The 21,711-nt window shown below is 36.9% G+C and overlaps 1 protein-coding gene across 30 annotated transcripts in view; it reads left to right on the top strand.

Moving 5' to 3' along the window:
* MARCHF7 (membrane associated ring-CH-type finger 7) overlaps positions 1-21,711 on the top strand; it is a 47,490-nt gene that overhangs the window by 10,499 nt on the left and 15,280 nt on the right. For 15 of the 30 annotated variants that reach the window (XR_006058955.1, XM_042244910.1, XM_042244909.1 and 12 more), the window contains exons 2-5: positions 5,863-6,027; positions 15,002-15,191; positions 16,771-16,923; positions 18,557-19,664. Coding sequence is in view for 29 of the 30 variants with exons in the window: in XM_042244910.1 (XP_042100844.1) it covers positions 5,875-6,027; positions 15,002-15,191; positions 16,771-16,923; positions 18,557-19,664 (1,604 nt within the window). In the remaining variant the exon portion in view is untranslated. Of the gene's footprint in view, positions 1-5,862; positions 6,028-8,639; positions 8,694-12,479; positions 12,486-15,001; positions 15,192-16,770; positions 16,924-18,556; positions 19,665-21,711 lie in introns of those variants that run through there. The other 15 variants (XM_060409875.1, XM_042244912.1, XM_060409874.1 and 12 more) reach the window with 2 other exon arrangements.

Here is a 21,711-nt window from a genome sequence, read left to right as displayed (position 1 = left end):
TCATCCTGCTTAAAAGAAAAGCAGCAATCCTTTGCCTCACCGTTTATCTCTTTCCCAGTCCACTTTCCATAGGCAGCTATCCTTAACTTTTAGCTGTTTTAGGAATTACCTTCATATTTCTAAATGATGTGTTCATGATTTTTCAGTGTGTTTTATATATATATATATATATATATATATATATATACACGTGTGTGTGAAGGGTGCTCAGTCATGTCCGCCTCTTTGCGATCCCATGATCTATAGCCCACCAGGCTTCTCTGTTCATGGGGTTTTCCTGGTAAGAATACTAGAGTGTTGTCATTTCCTCTCCAGGGAATCTTCCCGATCCAGGGATCAAACCAGCATCTCCTGTGCCTGCTGCATTGCAGGCAGATTCTTTACCACTGAGCCATCAAAGAACCCTGTCTCCTAGGTTCTATGTCTGATTCTTTTAATTCTTTACATGCTGGTTTTCCTAGGACCTCCTTTTCATTTAACTAACTTCCTATAGTTTTGTCTTTTGATAGTTTTTAAAAATCTGTCATGTCTGAATATTATTTTCTCCACCTCATATTTAGTTTCTAGATTGGGGTTCAGTGCAAATTTTTTTTTAGTACTACAGGCATTGTTTTATCGTCCTCAGAGTTTTTAAAGTTGTAATTAAGAAGCCGTTCTGATTTCTTTTGTATTTGACCCATTTTTCCATTCTGGTAAATTATAGTATCTTAATTTCTGGTGTTCTGAAATTTCAAGATGATAAATGGTGCTTAGTGTTGGTCTTCATTCTTTGATCCTGCCAGCTTCACTTGACCGCTTTCAATGTGGAGATATATGTCCTTCAGTTCTTTTTTTAAATGTTTTGGTAATTTTTTCTTCTCCATTTTCTTTTTTTCTCTCTATAACCATGCTTACAGTCAAATGATCAGTAACTCCCCTAGACAGTTCTGTGTTTTTTGAGTTACATTTTCTGCTTTGGGAGGTGTCATCAGTTTACTCCCAATTCTTGTGTTGGATTTATTTCAGTGTGTCACATATCTGTTTTTTTTTTTTTTAAGTGTATAGCTTTTTTTTTTTTTTTTTAAGTCTATAGCATTTTGGATTTCCATAAGCTGTTCGTTATACTGGTTGCTTTCTGAAGCATCCATTCTTACTTTATAATGAATATCTTTTGCTCCTTTTGAGAATAGTAATTTATTAGCTTCTTTCCCCAGGTTTCCTCTGAGTTCCTTTTTTTGTTGTGTATTTTGGGCTTTCTTTTTGGATACATAGTGATCCTTGGTGTTTGTCTATTAGAGGGAAGCACTAAAAAAAGTGATTAGAAATTCATGGTTACTAGTGGACTTCACTTTGGGTTGGATGGTCAAATGACAAGCTAGCTTTGTAATTGAAAGCATTCCAAATAGCAGTATCCAGAAGTGCCTAGTATTTTTGTTTGGTTTTCTGACAGCATTGTAGACAAAGCATCAGAATAGAGAGAGGTTTTGGGTCTCAACTTTGAGTATGTAGATTTTCTTTTATTCCTTATACTTAACCTTTGCAGAGGTGGTTGTACATTGGGGGAAGGGTTGGTGTTTTACAAGGGAGTTCCTTATTCTCCAAAGAATAAATACCCTATTTTTTGAAAGAATGGAGCTGTGGGAAGAACTGGAGGTTTTACTGCTTCAAGTACAGATTTTAATTTTAATGCATGCAACTCCATGCATTATCCCTTTATTATGGTATTATTATCTCCAGACAATGATTCTTTCTAGGATGCTACGGCTTACTGCTCTGCTTCCAGTTCCTACCTTTCTGTAAAAATGCTTAGGAAATATTATCCTCTCCTGAATTATTCTACCTCTCCTCCAACTTTTTTTGATTTTCCAAATTACATTGAAATCTCTTGCCTTTTATGATCCTTTCTCCTATTCTTTCCGTAGTTAAAGCTTTTGGATTCATCAACTGTCATTTTACAGGGGTTTTGGAAAAGGGGACCAAAATAGGTACATAAAGATAACCTTCTCATGTTTAACTGGGACTTCAAAACTGATCTTTTCTGATAAGCTATCTTTGATTTAATCATGTTCCAAAGTATAGCTTTTTCTCTGGTTCCTCAACTAGATATTCTTAGATGAATAATTCTAATTGATACTGGGCTTGTGTATTTATCTTTTTCATGTGTGTTGTATATCTCCTACTGTAGTATAGACCTTTTATTTTGTTGATGCCTTAGCTCTCTTTATCCTTTTTTCCCTCAGTGGTTGATACCATGTTTTTTGGCAGATAGATAGTCTTTTGTAGTAACTTTTAAGGTAGAGCCATATGATTGATCTAAAACTTAGTTGATAAGTTAGTGAATTGAAAGTGAATTAGGTATTTTTAACTTAAATGTTTAGATTTGAATGTTTTAATACAGCAGATATTACTATTTAGGCTGCATATCAGGGAAGTAAAGCACATTAATTTCAGTCCACTGCCAGAAAAATATGGGAATGATTTTTGACTTTAAAGTGGTAACTGGGACAAGTTGAAGACATTACTGTGATTTCTTTTTACGGTTACTTTCTTTTGCCCTTCTCATTTTACTCTCATGGCTGGTGTCATCTCAGTTGTTCACAGGGTGTGCGTTGTAAATGTTTTTCCAAGAAAAACTGTACAAGTTTTTTTTTTTCTTTTTTCACTTCATAAAATGTTTTCATAGTTGCACTTACTTGTAATAGCCTAAAACTGGAAACAATCCAGTGTTCATCCACAGTAGAAAAGACAAATAAATTGGATGTATTGATACAGTGGAATGTTACATAAACCACAGAATGAATTAATCTCACAAATATAGTGTTAAGCAAATGAAGCCAGACAGAGAAAGAGTACATGTTGTAAGAATCCATTTATATCAGTTCAGTTCAGTGGCTCAGTCGTGTCCAACTCTTTGCGACCCTATGGACTGCAGCACGCCAGGCTTCCCTGTCCATCACCAACTCTCAGAGCTTGCTCAAACTCATTGAGTCGGTGATGCCATCCAACCATTTCATCCTTTGTTGTCCCTTTCTCTTCCTGCTCTCAATCTTTCCCAGCATCAGGGTCTTTTTCAAGGAGTCCGTTCTTCCCATCAGGTGGCCAGAGTATTGGAATTTCAGCTTTAGCATCAGTCTTTCCAGTGAATATTCAGGACTGATTTCCTTTAGGATTGACTGGTGTATCTCCTTGCAGTCCAAGGAACCCTCAAGAGTCTTCTCCAGCACAACAGTTCAAAAGCATCAAGTTTTTGGCGCTCCGCTTTCTTTATAGTCCAACTCTCCCATCCATACATGACTACTGAAAAAACCGTAGCTTGGACTAGATGGACCTTTGTTCGCAAAGTAATGTCTCAGCTTTCTAATATGCTGTCTAGATTGGTCATAGCTTTTCTTCCAAGGAGCAAGCGTCTTTTAATTTCATGGCTGCAATCACCATCTGCAGTGATTTTGGAGGCCCCCAAAATAAAGTCTCACTGTTTCCATTGTTTCCATATCAATTTCCCATCTATTTCCCATGAAGTGATGGGACCAGATGCCATGATCTTAGTTTTCTGAATGTTGAGTTTAAAACTAACTTTTTCACTCTCCTCTTTCGCTTTTCATCAAGAGGCTCGTTAGTTCTTCACTTTCTGCCATAAGGGTGGTGTCATCTGTGTATCTGAGATTATTGGTATTTCTCCCGGCAATCTTAATTCCAGCTTGTGCTTCTTCCAGCCCAGTGTTTCTCATGATGTACTCTGCATGTAAGTTAAATAAGCAGGGTGACAATATATAGCCTTGACGTACTCCTTTCCTGATTTGGAACCAGTCTGTTCCATGTCCAGTTCTAACTGTTGCTTCTTGACCTGCATACAGATTTCTCAGGGGGCAGGTCAGGTGATCTGGTATTCCCATCTCTTTAATAATGTTCTACAGTTTATTGTGATCCACTCAAAAGCAGAAATAGATGTTTTTCTGGAACTCTCTTGCTTTTTTGATGATCCACCAAATGTTGGCAAATAAACTAACTAATGGTGACCCTTGGCATGTGTTTAGGAATGTTTAGCCTAAAAAACTTAAATTTTTCTCACTTTTGAGAAAGGGAGGCAGGAAAACAAATTACAGCATGTAGTATGATGTGTTAATAAAAGTATGTGCAAAGTAGAAGCACACTTGATCTTGTTTTAAGGCTCTGCTCAGTAATTGAATGGGGAATATATAGACTTTGCAGGCATTTACAAAGTCCTGTGAGAGCATACTGTGTTAAGGAGTGTACAAATACTACAGTATAGCTAATGCTTACAGTATGAGTATTGAACACTAATCTCACATGCAAGTAAAGTAGTCCTCAAAATTCTCCAAGCCAGGTTTCAGCAATACATGAACCGTAAACTTCCAGATGTTCAAGCTGGTTTTAGAAAAGGCAGAGGAACCAGAGATCAAATTGCCAGCATCCACTGGATCATCAAAAAAGCAAGAGAGTTCCAGAAAAACATGTACTTCTACTTTATTGACTATGTCAAAGCCTTTGACTGTGTGGATGACAATAAACTGTAGAAAATTCTTCAAGAGATGGGAATACCAGACCACCTGACCTGCCTCTTGAGAAACCTGTATGCAGGTCAGGAAGCAACAGTTAGAACTGGACATGAAACAACAGACTGGTTCCAAATAGGGAAAGGAGTACGTCAAGGCTGTATATTGTCACTCTGCCTATTTAACTTCTATGCAGAGTACATCATGAGAAACGCTGGGCTGGAGGAAGCACAAGCTGGAATCAAGATTGCCAGGAGAAATATCAATAACCTCAGATATGCAGATGATACCACCCTTATGGCAGAAAGTGAAGATCTAGAGAGCCTCTTGATGAAAGTGAAAGAGGAGAGTGAAAAAGTTGGCTTAAAGCTCAACATTCAGAAAACTAAGATCATGGCATCTGGTCCCATCACTTCATGGCAAATAGATAGGGAAAAAGTGGCTGACTTTATTTTTTTGAGCTCCAAAATCACTGTAGATGGTGACTGCAGCTGTGAAATCAAAAGATACTTACTCCTTGGAAGGAAATTATGACAAACCTAGACAGCATATTAAAAAGCAGAGACATTACTTTGTCAACAAAGTTTCATCTAGTCAAGGCTATGGTGTTTCCAGTGGTCATGTATGGATGTGAGAGTTGGACTGTGAAGAAAGCTGAGCGCCAAAGAATTGATTTTGAACTGTGGTGTTGGAGAAGACTCTTGCGAGTCCCTTGGACTGCAAGGAGATCCAACCAGTCCATCCTAAAGGAGATCAGCCCTGGGTGTTCATTGGAAGGACTGATGCTAAAGCTGCAACTCCAGTACTTTGGCCACTTGATGCGAAGAGCTGACTCATTTGGAAAGACCCTGATGCTGGGAAAGATCGAGGGCAGGAGGAGAAGGGGACAACAGAGAATGATATGGTTGGATGGCCTCACTGACTCAATGGACATGGGTTTCGGTGAACTCTGGGAGTTGGTGGTGGGCAGGGAGGCCTGGCGTGCTGCGATTCATGGGGTTGCAGAGAGTCGGACACGAATGAGCGACTGAACTGAACAGAAATAGCAAGAGTCAAAGGCTCATTCTTGTGGGATTCTATATAGAGGTAAAATTGAGTAAGGAAAGAGTTCAGGGTTTGGAAAGAATAAGCAGAGGTTTTCCATCACCAGTTTTATCATGTTTCCTTCATTTTATGTACAGTGGGAATCTTTGATCAACTTCAGACCTCTCTACCTTGTAGGAGAGTGATGGTAGTCTCACAGTTTAACCAGATTTAGTTAATTTGCATGGTTAATTCTTGACTTTGAACTGATCTTTAAGGAGAGGATTAAGAATCAGAGGTTTGAGTGTTTTCCCAAAGGCCAGTAATCAAAATTTGCATTTCACAGGAAACCTTAAGAATGGAGTCTAAGCCTTCAAGGATTCCAAGAAGAATTTCTGTTCAACCCGCTAGCTCTTTAAGTGCTAGGTTGATGTCTGGAAGCAGAGGAAGCGGTTTAAATGATACCTATCACTCAAGGGACTCTTCCTTTAGACTGGATTCTGAATATCAGGTAACATCTTAATTTGAAATATGTGTACGTACAGTCTCATTTTCAAAGTCCTCGGAGCCGTATTATTTTCTGGATTTCAGAAAAGTAGTAGAGTGTGTTTTTAACACGTCAGCTGGATCTGGGGCATCCTATAATCAAAACATTAATATATTTCTGCACACTGAGGGATTGTTCCACACTAAGTAGCAAAACCTTGATGTTTTTCAAACTTTTTGGACTTAGAAATTTTTTATAAAGAACTGTGATCATATATAAATGTTCATACTTTCTGAAGACTTGCAAACCTATTAACGTAAAAACATTTAAGTATCAATTTAAATTAACAACCTGTTCTTTGATGAAGATACATCACTAACGTTCTTTTATATGAATTGCAGGGTTTTTACGGTTAGTAATGAGTTGATTGATTCATAATTTACATAAAGTGACATAAGTTCCTTTTCTTTAGCTAATTTTCATTAAGACTAATAGTTTTTTTTTTTTTTAACTAGCATATTAGTGTTGTAACAATGCTGCTGCTGCTGCTAAGTCGTTTCAGTCGTGTCCGACTCTGTGCGACCCCATAGACAGCAGCCCACCAGACTTTTCTGTCTCTGGGATTCTCCAGGCAAGAATACTGGAGTGGGTTGCCATTTCCTTCTCCAGTTGTATGGTTGTAGTCTAAATGGTATAAATCTGTAGTCATGGATTATAGGTTTAATTCAGTTTATCTTGCCTATCACATTTAAGTTTATTGCATTATTGACTGAAAACCTGATTAAGTCACATACGATTTGCAAAAATCTAATGTTTGGTAACTGACTCTGAAGAGAATCCTTTAGTGGAAATGTTTATTTATGTCTTAATATTTGTATATCATGCAATATACTCTATTAACAGAAGTCACTTAGAAGCATTTTTGCATAGTAATAACACGTTATACAAATGAAATAAGATAATTTCTCTAAAATGCCCATATCTACTGCCAGCTTGCTAATGTTGTGTGTACTGTTTGTTTATACTTATTTTAAATGTTGTTTTGACAATGTATTTGTTTTACTCTGTTGCTAGGCAAGAGTATTCTTGCCAGAATCACATGTTTTTCATTCTGCTGGAAATGTAGGTTAAATGGTTGTAATTTTTTTTTCAATATTTATTTATTTGGTTGTGTCAGGTCTTAGTTGTGACATGCAGGATGTTCGTTGTATCGTGGGATCTTGTGGCGCACAGATTCTCTAGGTGTGGTAAACGAGCTCAGTAGCTGTGGCTGGTGGGCTTAATTAGTTGCTGTATGGCATGTGGGATTTTTGTTCCCTGACCAGGGATTGAACTCACATCCCCTGCATTGCAAGGTGGATTCTTAACCACTAGACCACCAGGGGAGTCCCTCATCATCACTTATTAAGAGCACAGAATTGGGATTTTTTTAATACAGTCTTGAGGAAATTTTGCCTGCTGATCTGTGTCCAGTTTTTCATGATTAGTGAGGAACACAGACTGTAAAACAAGACTAAAAGTCTTGAATATATTTAGAAAACTTATTGACATCCCTTTAAAATATTATTTCCAGAGTTTTCAGCTTGTTCCTAACTAATGTCATAGATTATTCCAAAAGTCTAAGCTTTCATTGTGGGAGTTAAACAAATGCAAACATTTTTTTAAAAAGTAAATGTTTTATTGACTCAATAAGATTAATCAGTTTTGTAAATTTGGGGGTTTTCCTTAATGTTTTTCAGTTATTTAAGTGGCTTTTGGTCTTTTTTTCCCCAGTGGGTTACAGGAACATTTCCAGATTGCTTTGCTATTTTAGTTTTTATTTAGAAACTGAAATTCCTGTGTTCTGAGTAAAGTAGTTTTCTGTTTCCTCTTATGTGAAATGATAATAAGGGTGGTTTTCTCATACAGTTACTGTTTTAATTGGAAGAAGTACTACATGTAAAGCACTTAGAACAACAGTGCCTGGAACCTAGTAAGAGTTCAGATGTTAACTGATTATAATGATTGTTATTGCTGCTGTTACCATTTCCTGACTTTGCCATTGGTTTAAATGATAAATATCATTAGGGGACAGTATAATATCAGATTATATATCACATGATTTTTCAGCAAGATGTATTTTTAATGAATGAGAGACCTTTGACTATCACAGGGAACATTTTTGGTTATTTGTTGATATTTTCTGACTCAAAAGTGTCTGTAGCATAACACTCCCTTTCTTTACTGCACTTAGTGAACCTGAAGCTTCAGAACGGAGGGTCAGGTGATGGCATAGTAGATCATTTATGTTATGGATCGAATGATGTGAAAATACCTTATTTGTACAGTGTTTGACATTTTGCAGAACATTTTTCATTTTTAATCTTAAATACACAAGGACAGATGGTTGTGTCATTTCATAAATAAAGATCTGAAATCTGGATAAATATGTGGTTTCTCCCAGCCACACGATTAGTATACAGTGTGCCTGAGCTGAAGAATCTAAGACTTCTGGGTGGCATTGTGTCTTTGGGAAATGTAAGTTCTAAGTTCCGAACAATTGATTTTCTAAATATCTTTTGGTTCTTGTCCATTTTTAAGCTGGGCTGTCTCTGTTATTAACCTTACTGATATTTCTGCTACTCCATGTTTAAATTTTTGTTACAATTTGAATGGTGCAAAACTATGATCATCTTCTCTCTTTGGTAACAGTAGGTAGAATTTTGTATGTTTTGGGAAAGAAAATTTAATTTACATGATGGTTAAAAGTGAAAATTTGGGAGTATTCTGGGAATATGTAATTATTTTTATTACTTTTATTTTTTTTCTCTGTAATTTAATTTAAGCAACCTCTAATCCCACTTTTTGCTTTGTGGAGAGATTGCTTTCTTAATATGAAATGATAAAAGAGGCATTTAATCGAAGTTCTAGGTTAGTTTTTACATCATTTTCTAGTTTATAACTGTTACAAAGCTCAGTACAATGGCATATTTTGCATAGTATAAATTTTCAACAGTTAAAATAACCAATTGTCATTCACCTTTTTCTTTTTTTGTATGTTTTGGTTTGTTTATCTAGTACACAGTTTCCAAGGAAATACATACATACATAACGCACACAAAATCAGATAAGAAAATAAAAATAGTTTTAAATGCAATCAGGAAAATACAGATAAAATACTGAGAGTGGGTCAGAGTTAACTGTTAGATTTGTAAGCCCTTGCAGTATTCTAAAGTTAATCTACCCTTACGGCAGAAAGTGAAGAGGAACTAAAAAGCCTCTTGATGAAAGTGAAAGAGGAGAGTGAAAAAGTTGGCTTAAAGCTCAACATTCAGAAAACGAAGATCATGGCATCCAGTCCCATCACTTCATGGGAAATAGATGGGAAAACAGTGGAAACTGTGTCAGACTATATTTTGGGGCTCCAAAATCACTGCAGATGGTGATTGCAGCCATGAAATTAAAAGATGCTTACACCTTGGAAGAAAAGTTATGACCAACCTAGATAGCATATTAAAAAGCAGATACATTACTTTGCCAACAAAGGTCCGTCTAGTCAAGGCTATGGCTTTTCCAGTGGTCATGTATGGATGTGAGAGTTGGACTGTGAAGAAAGCTGAGCACCAAAGAATTGATGCTTTTGAACTGTGGTGCTGGAGAAGACTCTTGAGAGTCCCATGGACTGCAAGGAGATCCAACCAGTCCATTCTGAAGGAGATCAGCCCTGGGATTTCTTTGGAAGGAATGATGCTAAAGCTGAAACTCCAGTACTTTGGCCGCCTCATGCGAAGAGTTGACTCACTGGAAAAGACTCTGATGCTGGGAGGGATTGGGGGCAGGAGGAGAAGGGGACGACAGAGGATGAGATGGCTAGATGGCATCACCGACTTGATGGACGTGAGTCTGAGTGAACTCTGGGATTTGGTGATGGACAGGGAGGCCCGGCGTGCTGCAATTCATGGCGTCACAAAGAGTCAGACACGACTGAGCAACTGAACTGAACTGAACTGAAAGTTAATCTTAGGCCATTGTTTGGGTGTCAGGGAGATCACAAAGAAACAATCAAATCTATAAAGTGTTTTGTTCATATGGAAAAGGAAGCAGTGCTTGGCATTTTAGTCTAAAAGGGGGAATGGTGAGTGATAGAGAAGACAATATAAAGAAGAGGTCAGAGTTCTTAGTTGTTGATTATGGTATGAAAAATTTTCAAGGAAGGAACTGTCAGTCATCTCAGAGAAGGTATTGATTCATGGAAATGAGGAACCAAGGAAGAGCATTTTATTCTGGTCTTGTACTTTCATTACTGTGCATTATATTATTTCCCATGATTAAGCATTGTCTGGTAGATAACATTCATTAAATAATAGTTTTATTGAGGTATAAATCAGAAAGCATATGACTTGCCCATTTAAAGTGTACAATTTAGTGATTTTTAAGTGTACTCACAAATATTTTCTCCCATTCTGTAAGTTGTCTTTTCATGCTCTTCATCCACTTCTTAATTTCATATGAATGTCCTTAGTCTCTTGAAATAATGATTGCAAAAAGATTAGTTGGACATAACATTAAAAATTTTAGTGAGACAAGAAATGCCATATTCCATGCAAAGATGGGCAAAAATGTTTCATGCAAATATTTCATGAAAAGATGGGTTCAATAAAGGACAGAAATGGTATGGACCTAACAGAAGCAGAAGGTATTAAGAGGTGGCAGAATACACAGAGTAACTGTACAAAAAAGATCTTTGCAACCCAGATAATCAAATGGGGTGATCACTCACCTAGAGCCAGACATCCTGGAATGTAAAGTCAAGTGGGCCTTAGGAAGCACCACTACGAACAAAGCTAGTGAAGGTGATGGAATTCCCATTGAGCTATTTCAAATCCTGAAAGATGAAGCTGTGAAAGTGCTGCACTCAATAGGCCAGCAAATTTGGAAAACTCAGCAGTGGCCAGTGGCCACAGGACTGGAAGAGGTCACTTTTCATTCCATTCCCAGAGAAAGGGAATGCCAAAGAATGCTCAAACTACCACACAATTGCACTCATCTCACACTCTAGTAAAGTAATGCTCAAAATTCTCTAGGCCAGGCTTCAGCAATACATGAACCATGAACTTCCAGATGTTCAAGCTGGTTTTAAACAAGGCAGAGGAACCAGAGATCAAATTGCCAACATCCACTGGATCATCAAAAAAGCAAGAGAGTTCCAGAAAAACATCTACTTTTACTTTATTGACTATGTCAAAGCCTTTGACTGTGTGGATCACAATAAACTGGAAAATTCTGAAAGACATGGGAATACCAGACCACCTAACCTGCCTCTTGACAAACCTGTATGAACTGGACATGGAACAACAGACTGGCTCCATATAGGGAAAGGAGTAAGTCAAGGCTGTCTATTGTCACCTGCTTATTTAACTTATATGCAGAGTACATCATGAGAAACGCTGGACTGGAGGAAGCACAAGCTGGAATCAAGATTGCCAGGGGAGATATCAATAACCTCAGATATACAGATGATACCACCCTTATGGCAGAAAGTGAAGAAGGACTAAAGAGCCTCTTGATGAAAGTGAAAGAGGAGAGTGAAAAGGTTGGTTTAAAGCTCAACATTCAGAAAACGAAGATAATGCCATCCGGTCCCATCACTTCATGGGAAATAGATGTGAAAATAGTGGCTGATTTTATTTTGGGGGGCTCCAAAATCACTGCAGATGGTGACTGCAGCCATGAAATTAAAAGACGCTTACTCCTTGGAAGGAAAGTTATGACAAAGCTAGACAGCATATTAAAAAGCAGAGACATTACTTTGTCAACAAAGTTTTGTCTAGTCAAGACTGTGGTGTTTCCAGTGGTCATGTATGGATGTGAGAGTTGGACTATAAAGAAAGCTGAGCACCGAAGAATTGATGCTTTTGAACTGTGGTGTTGGAGAAAACTCTTGAGAGTCCCTTGGACTGCAAGATCGAACCAGTCCATCCTAAAGGAGATCAGCCCTGGGTGTTCATTGAGAGGACTGATGTTGAAGCTGAAACTCCATTACTTTGGCCACCTCTTGTGAAGAGCTGACTCATTTGGGAACAGCCTGATGCTGGGAAAGATTGAAGGCAGGAGGAGAAGGGGACGACAGAGAATGAGATGGTTGGATGGCATCACCGACTCAATGGACATGAGTTTGGGTGGACTCCAGGAGTTGGTAATGGACTGGGAGGCCTGGTTGTTGTGATTCATGGGGTCGCAAAGAGTCGCACACGACTGAGTGACTGAACTGAACTGAAATGCCATATATCCATTTGCTTAGTCGCTCAGCTCTGTCTTTGTGACCCCGTGGACCTTAGCCTGCCAGGCTCCTTGGCCCATGGGGATTCTCTAGGCAAGAATGCTGCCCTGGATTGCCATGTCATCTTCCAGGGCATCTTCCCAACCCAGGGATCAAACCCAGGTCTCCCGCATTGCAGGCAGATTCTTTATTGTCTGAGCCACCAGGAAAACCCTAGAGTACTGTACTGGGTAGCCTATCCTTTCTCCAGGGGACCTTCCTGACCCAGGAGTCTAACCGGGTTCTGCATTGCATGGATTCCTTACCAGCTGAGCTACTAGGGAAGCCCATAACAATGCCATGAAGAGTGTGAAAAGGCAACTTACAAAATGGGAGCAGTTATTTGTGAACCATATGCCATATGACAAGGAACTTGTAACCAGACTATATAAAGAACTCTTAGGTTATAACAAAAAAACAACTCAGTTTAAAATGAGCAAAGCAACTGAACAGACATTTTTTGGCAGATGTATAAGTGGCCAAGGAACACATGAGTAGATGCTCAACATCATTAAGAAATGCAAATGTACGCTCTTAATGAGACACCACTTCATACCCACTAGAATGGCTAAAATAAAACAAGTGAGACAATACTTAGAGTTGACAATGTTGTAGAGAAATTTGAACCTTCAGCTATTTGTAAAGCTTCCTCAGACAACCACTTTGCCTTGCATTTCATTTCCTTTGGGATTGTTTTGGTCACTGTCTCCTGTACACTGTTAAAACCTCTGTACAAATCTTCAGGCCCTCTGTCTACCAGATATAACCCGTTGAATCTGTTCGTCACCTCTACTGTGTAATAAGGGATTTGACTTAGATCATATCTGAATGGGCTTGGCCTAGTGTTTTTCCCTACTTTCTTTAAGTCTGAATTTTGCAGTAAAGAGCTGATGATCTGAGCCAGTCTGTTCCAAGTCTTGTTTTGCTACTGTATAGAAACTGCTCCATCTTTGACCACAAAGAATATAATCAGTCTGATTTTGATATTGACCATTTGATGATGTCCATGTATAGAATTGTCTCGTGTTATCAGCAAAGGATGTTTGCTGTGCCTGGTGTGTTCATGTTTTAGGAGCGTATAAAATGCCCATTTAAAAAGTTTGGGGATCAGGTTAGGTGATACTTGCTGTTTTAGATTTACGAGTCAGAAATAGAAGTTCTCGATCTTTGAAATTCAAAGGTCTTAAAACCATTGGCCTGCAGGATTAGGTCCCTGATAGATGATGGTGGCTCATAACATGGTTTTATTTTGAAATATTTAATGAATTTCATCTCACTTGATATTCAGTTCATTGACTGGGTCTCTGTGGATGACTTGGTAGAGAAGGCTTGTGAGACCAAGTCTGTGCTAAGCTAAGGAGTCCTACATTCAATTAACAAAATATTCTCTGGGCAAGAGTTAGAAGAAATCTTGATCTGCCCATTAGTACTTTCTCAGCTTTGCATGTTACACTTTTCCATATATGTGCATGGTTTATTCTGTAGAGTTACTATAGACTAATACAGTTTCCTGTATACATGCAGTATGCTTCTCATAATTGAAAGATAATAGAAGATCAAGTAAGTAGTGATGCTTTAGAAGAATTCCCATGGTAGGATAGTTAAAACATCTTTTTATCTTTTTGTGTTATCCACCTATAACAACCTCCTTCCTCATTTGCCTATTCAGTGAACTTCAGTTATCACCTTCTACTAGTTCTTCCCTTTCCTTAGACACAGTTAAGTTTTTTCTTTTCTGTAGAACTTTGAACATATTTCCTATTACAGATGCTTACTCATATGATAACTATTTGTTTATCTGTACTCTAAAACTGTTTGAGCACATTGTTTGCATACTTATGTTTGAATATTATGTTAAGATAGACTGAATTTATGGCCCATGATAACATTCCATTTTTAACCTTCTTTTGTGGAGAAATATATGGTCTTTGTGTGTATGTGTGTATTTGTACATTGTAATTTTTGTGTTATTTCACTTGGTTGTACATATAATTATATGTTTAAAGAGAAAATGTTGAGCTAAGAGTTTTAAAAATACTTAATTTTAGCTGTTTCTCTGATGAAGAAATTCCATATTTTAGTTTTGTTGTTGTTGTTAGTACCATGTATAATGTTGTATGTGGAGAAGGCAATGGCACCCCACTCCAGTACTCTTGCCTGGAAAATCCCATGGGTGGAGGAGCCTGGTAGGCTGCAGTCCATGGGGTTGCTAAGAGTCGGACTCAACTGAAGCGACTTAGCAGCAGCAGCAGTGTTGTATGACTCTTCCTGAATGGGCATAAGATCCAGATGTGTTTTTGGTTACTTGAAAATCTTATTCTTACAGTAGAGTACTCACAATCACTTAGTGCCTTTCTTGGTGTTCTGTCTACCTATATAAGAGGAAGAAACAAGGTTCATCAATGGGTTAAGAGAACAAAATAATTACATATAAATTTTTACTCTTCAGTGTTTCCTAGCCTAGTGTATATATTCAGTTACAAAGAAGACATACCTAAATCTAGCAAAATAAGTTACCATGTAAAGGAGCAAGTGGTAGAAGACAATAGAACCTACATGGTAGAAAAATTTGTGCTTGGTGAAGAATGAATGATCCTCGGCAATTTATTAGAACACTATAGATTAAATTTAATATTTCAACTTAATATTTTAAAATTTCAAGTGTTTTGTTCCTTTGTAAAATTTCATTTTAACTTACAGTCTGCATCAGCAGCTGCGTCACCATTTCAACCTACATGGTATAGTGAGTCTGAGATAACTCAGGGAGCACGCTCAAGATCACAAAACCAGCAACGGGATCATGATTCAAAAAGACCTAAACTTTCTTGTACAAACTGTACATCTACCTCAACTGGAAGAAGTATTGGCCATGGTTTAAATGCAGTATCAGGTAATAATTAAATTTATGTACGTACGAGTCACTCTATATGTATTTTGGATAAAAGCCTGTTTCCCAAGCTGTTCTGTTTTAAACAAGTAGATTGAATGTGAGACTGAGTCAGAAATAAGAGTGGATCTTCCAATATCTTACCTTAGGTTAGTGCTGGAACTGAAATTAACTCTCCATCTTGGATTTTTGTTCTAAATTTGGCAAAAATGTCTTACACAAATGGGATTTTAATGTATTTTACTTAATTAGAATAGCTGATATGTTATAGTAGCAAAGTTTGTAAAACTGACCTGTCTTCTGCTTATTGTTATAGGAGATGAAGTTTTAAATTGTTACTGGGAAAGCCAGATTTACAGATAACCTGTTTTAAATGTTTCTTTAGCATATTTGTAAATAATACACATTGTGCTATATGACACTTACTTTAAGAAAATGTAGAAATTCTTTAGTTGAAAAATAGTTGGTGGTATTCTACTAGAAGTTCTGTACAAGGAGTTGGAAAGCTATGATTCTAGTCTTCTAATTGCGTGACATTGGACAAATCACTCAATCACTCTGGTATGAAAGACTTAGGCATAAAGTAATTGAATGAGCATAAGCAATTCCTTTCTATTTTGTTAGGTAGGACGGCCATGAGAAAGATACTGGCCATCTGAAAGATATTAAGAGTAATGTGATCGGTAAGGGCAGACTGACCTTAACTTTGTAGACAGACATCGTTACATAGTGATACTTTTGTTCTCTTCTGCTCTGTGAAGGCTTAATATTAACCCCGGGGCTTTTCCCTTAATGAAGGGAAATTATTTGAGGAGTTTAGGACTAGGAGAGGAAGACCCAGAATTTCAAGATAAACAGTAAAGGGGAGTAAGTTTTGAGACTTAATTTTTAATTTCTTTTTAAATGAAATTATATCTAACAAAATTTAGATTATAATTGGAATGATACATTAATTCTTAGCATAAGGATGAACGAAGTATGGCAGCAATAATAGTTCCAACAAAATAATGTAACTTGCAGTATAACCTCTTTCTTTCCAAGATGGCTTTGATTTTGGCTGTTCTCATCACTTTTGCTGTAATCATTTTTACATCGTGTGTATATTGTGTATTCAGATATTTCAGGGAGGACTGAGACATTGGCATTCTAGACAAGGGGTAGATTTTAGTATTAGAGAAGAACATGTTTGAGTAGGAGATAATTTTATGAGTGATTAGTGCATTAGTGGATTTTGCTTTTCATTGCAACTATATAACTGGATTCCTATGTGTGCATGCATGCCTGATCACTAAGAGTTGCGTCCGACTCTTTGCAACTCCATAGACTGTACCCTGCCAGGCTTCTCTGTCCATGGGATTCTCCAGGCAAGAATACTGGAATAGGTTGCCATGCCCTCCTCCAGGGGTCTTCCTGACCCAGGGATCAAACCCACGTCTCTTAAATCTCCTGCACTGGCAGGCAGTTTATTTAACCACTAGCGCCACCAATAAACCATAATTATCTCTGTGTAGTATTGAAAATTTGTTGTCATCAGAAACCGTGAAAGGTTTCTCTGAATTAAAACTTCCTCAATTATTTTAAGATTCTACTTGGAGGCATAGTCAAGTTCCCAGATCTTCATCAGTGGTACTTGGATCATTTGGAACTGACTTGATGAGAGAGAGGAGAACAGATTCCTCCATTAGTAATCTTGCGGATTATAGTCACCGAAGTGGTGATTTCACAACTTCATCATGTATGTATAAGCTATACTGTTATGCATAATTTATCTAATAATGTTACATTTTCTCCTTTGTATCATTAAAATCACAGTACAGAGGAATAAATGAAATAAATACTATGAAGATTTAGAATATAGGATAGCTTGATATATATTCTAGGACTTTGTTGTTTTACTGTAAAAATTGTAACCAATTTAAAATATGTAGACACAAGTATCCAAATTCTGTTTGCTTATAACTTTTCTACTCTTCTGAATGTATGTTTTATATATACTTGATAATTCTTATATGCTGCAATATAATTTGCCTTATGAATTAAGTAAAACATGAAATCATCATTTTAAGACATAATTTAGGATTCCTTTAGTTTAGCATGAATTTGTTTTTGTTTTCATTTAGTTGAAATAAAAACCCACACTGTTTCTGTCAGTGTATGTAAGCCTAAATTAAAAAAAATAAAGAAGTCCAATGAGTTATCCATTATGCAGTGAATCCATCTGAAAAAAAATAAGTGCAATTAAAAAAATAAAAATAAAATAATAATAGTACATAACTGAAGATAAGATACTAACTGAAGTTGACAGTCATAGCAGACAAAAGTGGAATTTGATTTACAAAGAAGAATATGCATTTCTATTGGACGGTTTAACTAGATTTGTTAAATGACCTTACTAGGGCAATTTTTTGCTTTATTTAAGACAAATGAAAGTGTATTATTTTCATTTGCTTGACTTTGGATGGAGGAGGTTTAGTAAACAGTGTCAGTAGCTTTTACATTTCGGAAGTATAAGTGTATGGAATAGATTCGTCCCCATTGATTCTTCCATAAGGTACCATGTGTTAGCACAGTAACAATCTAGTTCTTAAACTAGATATATGGATGAATATTTTTTATAAAGGAATGCTGTGATATTTCTCATTCCACTTGAAGGTTAGAATCATCAGCAATGTACTGTTAAAATTGTAGATGCCAGAGCTCTATTCTGACTAGGAGTTCCCGGCCAGTATTTTTTTTTTTTTTTTAAACATAGTTATGGTTGATGAGTAATCAGAGATTAGAATCCCTGTTGTTAACTTGAAAGAAGAAGCCAAAGGTTGGAGAAAGTTTGAACTATTAGCATGGTTTGCCATAAAATTACAAGAATGATAGTATTTACATGAAATAACTTTGTACTTATTAGAGTAAGAAAAATTTCCAAAACACCACTCCCTATGAGAATTTTGCTTTTACTTGTTATGAGTCATTCACATTGAGTTTTTGACCCATTTAAAATTCCTTATCCATTTAGATGTTAGGTATTCTTCTCCCGTATCAATTTTTGATCGATAAATTCAACTGTTATACCTTCATCCGTGTTAGTCGATTGATGTTCACCTCTTATAAAGCTATAATGCATTTCTGTTTTTAAAAATTTGTAATGATGACTTTATTCAGCAGCACTGGATTTTACCAAAAGTGTAGACAGATAGTTAAACATGTTAATTTTTTTTCTGTAATAATAGTTAGGCTATGTAGTTATAATATGCCAGTGTTCAGTTTGAATCTAGGGGTTAATTTTGGCATTAATTAGTGGTTAATAGACTTAAATTTAATAATGCACAGATAATTCATGAAATTGGTTATCTTTTCCTTTTTTAAAAAAATAGATGTTCAAGACAGAGTTCCTTCTTCATATTCACAAGGAGCAAGACCAAAAGAGAACTCATTGAGCACTTTACAACTGAGTACATCATCTACTAACCACCAAATGCCTTCTGAACATCAAACCATTCCATGTTCTAGGGACTCGGCTAGAAATTCTTTAAGATCAAATTTTTCTTCAAGAGAATTAGAATCTCCCCAAAGCAGTATGCAGCCTGGATTTTCTTATACTTCAAATAGAGGTGAACCCTCAACTATAGGCAGTTCAGATAGGATTAACTCATCTCACAGATCATTTCAAGAATCTTCTGACAATGAAGGTAGACGCACAACAAGGAGATTGCTGTCACGTATAGCTTCTAGTATGTCATCTACTTTTTTTTCACGAAGGTCTAATCAAGAATCCTTGAATACAAGGTCATTGGGTTCTGAAAATTCTTATGTTTCTCCAAGAATCTTGACAGGTTCTCAGTCTCGTGGTAATGCAGCATCAGCTTCTGATATTCCTGATAATAGGGCATCTGAAGCTTCTCAGGGATTTCGATTTCTTCGGCGAAGATGGGGTTTGTCATCTCTTAGCCAAAATCATAACTCTGAGCCAGATTCCCAAAATTTTAACCAAGAATCTGAAGGTAGAAATACAGGACCATGGTTATCTTCCTCACTTAGAAATAGATGCACACCTTTGTTCTCTAGAAGGAGGCGAGAGGGACGAGATGAATCTTCAAGGATATCTACCTCTGATATACCATCTAGATCTCATCATCTTTTTAGAAGAGAATCAAATGAAGTGGTTCACCTTGAAGCACAGAGTGATCCCCTTGGGGCTAGTGCCAACAGACCACAAGCATCTGCAGCACCAAGCAGTGTTGGTACAGGTGACTCCCCATCAGATTCAACTCGTAGTGGACGAAGTACAGGAATAACAGGGATCCTTCCTGGTTCCTTATTTCGATTTGCAGTGCCCCCAGCACTTGGAAATAATTTGACTGACAATGTTATGATCACTGTAGATATTATTCCTTCAGGGTGGAGTTCATCTGATGGAAAAAATGATAAAACTAAAAATGTACCTTCAAGAGACCCAGAAAGACTACAGAAAATAAAAGAGAGGTAAGTTTGAATACATGTCTTAAGCCTGTAAAGCAGGAACAGATTAGAGAAAGAACTGTTTCTAAAATGGTTTCTCATAAGAATGATGTCTGAAATTTTCTTCCTTTAAAATTTACATCCAGTAGGATGTTAGTATCTTGCTCAGAGGTAAAATGAATGAGAATTAATACTAGAGGTAGGTACTGGGGGTGTAAATTGCATCGGGAAAAAAATCTAAAGGTTGTTTTTAACCAGCTTTGGACACAGATACATATGGAAACAAAAGGCCTTAATCTCTTACCCTTTGTCTTGGTAGGCTAGGGCTACATGGAATTGGTAAGTTGACCCAAGTGGTCATGTGTATCAAGACAATATTTCACCTTTTAATAAGATCATTTATTTACCATTTATTTATATTTCTGATTTCAAATCTTTTGGGGGATGAGGTAAAATCACAGATTTTTAAATTTTTTTAAAAGTCTAAATGTATGCTGAATTACAGTGACTGTTTGACAGAAATGTCAGTTTAAATTCAGAACTTAGAATCTTTTATTCATATGAAATCTTTTGTAGAGCTTAGATTGCTTGAAAATCTCTGGGGAAAGATGAAAGATCAGAGATTTTCAGTCCAGCTTAATTATTTTGCTGGTTAATAATTGTTGCTTAGTTTTTCCGTGTATTAAAATTACTTTTATGATGAAATGGGATAGGATAGTGCACATAAAAGATACTTGTAAGAAGAAAAGATTTACGTAATGCTAAGGTCTTTGGGTGTTTTTGGTTTTTGTTTTTTCTTATTCATAAAGGCCCCAGTAATGAAATCGTTGGGGAGCATAGTTGTTACAGTCACTTTAGATTTTTTTTTGTTTTTAACAAGAAACAATTCAAATCTTACTCTGGGTAATAAAGGGAGCTTCATATGCTTTCTAAGATAGTGAATATAGACGAATATGTTTCCACTTTTCCTTAGAAAAAACAATTTGTACCAAGTGAAGATTCCCTTAAAATTTGCTTTTTCTCCTTTCGTAGAGAAGAATTTACTCAGCTGTGGTAGTGTTAGGTTTAATGTTACAGGAGCAGCCTCTATTTGCGAACGGTCTGCTGAGTAATATAGTAAGTAACTATATTTCTCGTGCTCAAAGTGAGATTAATTTGAGTGCAATAGTGTAAGTAGGCAAAGCATTAGTTTACTGATTTCCAAAGAGTAACCAATTAAGCCAGCACTGCCCTGTCTGGTTAGCTAGTTCAAAAGCACATTTGTTGGGGTATTTTGACATGGAGTTTATATGTGTGTGTTCCTTTATAATGTTTTTCATTTATACATGAGGATTATAAGATACTTTACAATTAAATGAATAAAAGTGTAAAAAAATGGACTCTCTCAAAGTAAAAACTCAAGAGCCAAGGAAAGTCACATCTAAAGGTAAAACATAAAGATTAGCATTCGGGGGGCTTCCCTGGTGGCTTAGTGGTAGAGTCTGCCTGCCAGAGCAGTAGACACAGATTGGATCCCTGGTCCAGGAAAATCCCACATGCCACAGAGCAACCAAGCCTGCGCGCCACAACTACTGAGCCTGTGTTCTAGAGTCCAGGAGCTGCAACTGCTGGGGCCTGCACACCCAGACCCTGTGCTCTGCAGCAGGAGAAGCCCCTCAGTGAGAAGTCTGCACACCGCAGCTAGAGAGGAGCTCCCACTCACGGCAACTAGAGCAAAGCCCATGCAGCACCAAGGACCCAGCCAAAAATAAATAAATAAAAAACCAAGATTAATACTTGAGGTTCTATCTCTGCTTAAGCCTAGGTATGGAAGTCACCTCAAAGTACATCTGTTTCTCTTTCCACAAATCTTTTGCTAAACTCATATGGAATCTATTTAATATAGTCCAGATTGTATTTCAGTTAAAGTTTAGTTTTCTGTATCATCAATTTATTGAGTGCCTTTTTTGTGTCAGCAGTGGACTAAGGTGAGAGATTTTAACCAAAAAAATTACTTGCTCTATAGTGATCATTTCTGCATTTAAATAAGCAGTACATGTTGGCCTGTGAAATAGGATGTCGGTTAATGGGA

The sequence above is a fragment of the Ovis aries genome, chromosome 2, assembly GCF_016772045.2.
Source record: "Ovis aries strain OAR_USU_Benz2616 breed Rambouillet chromosome 2, ARS-UI_Ramb_v3.0, whole genome shotgun sequence".
Taxonomy (NCBI): Eukaryota; Metazoa; Chordata; class Mammalia; order Artiodactyla; family Bovidae; genus Ovis; species Ovis aries.
The sequence above is the reverse complement of the archived record's forward strand: the minus strand, read 5'-3'. Positions and strand labels throughout refer to the sequence as shown.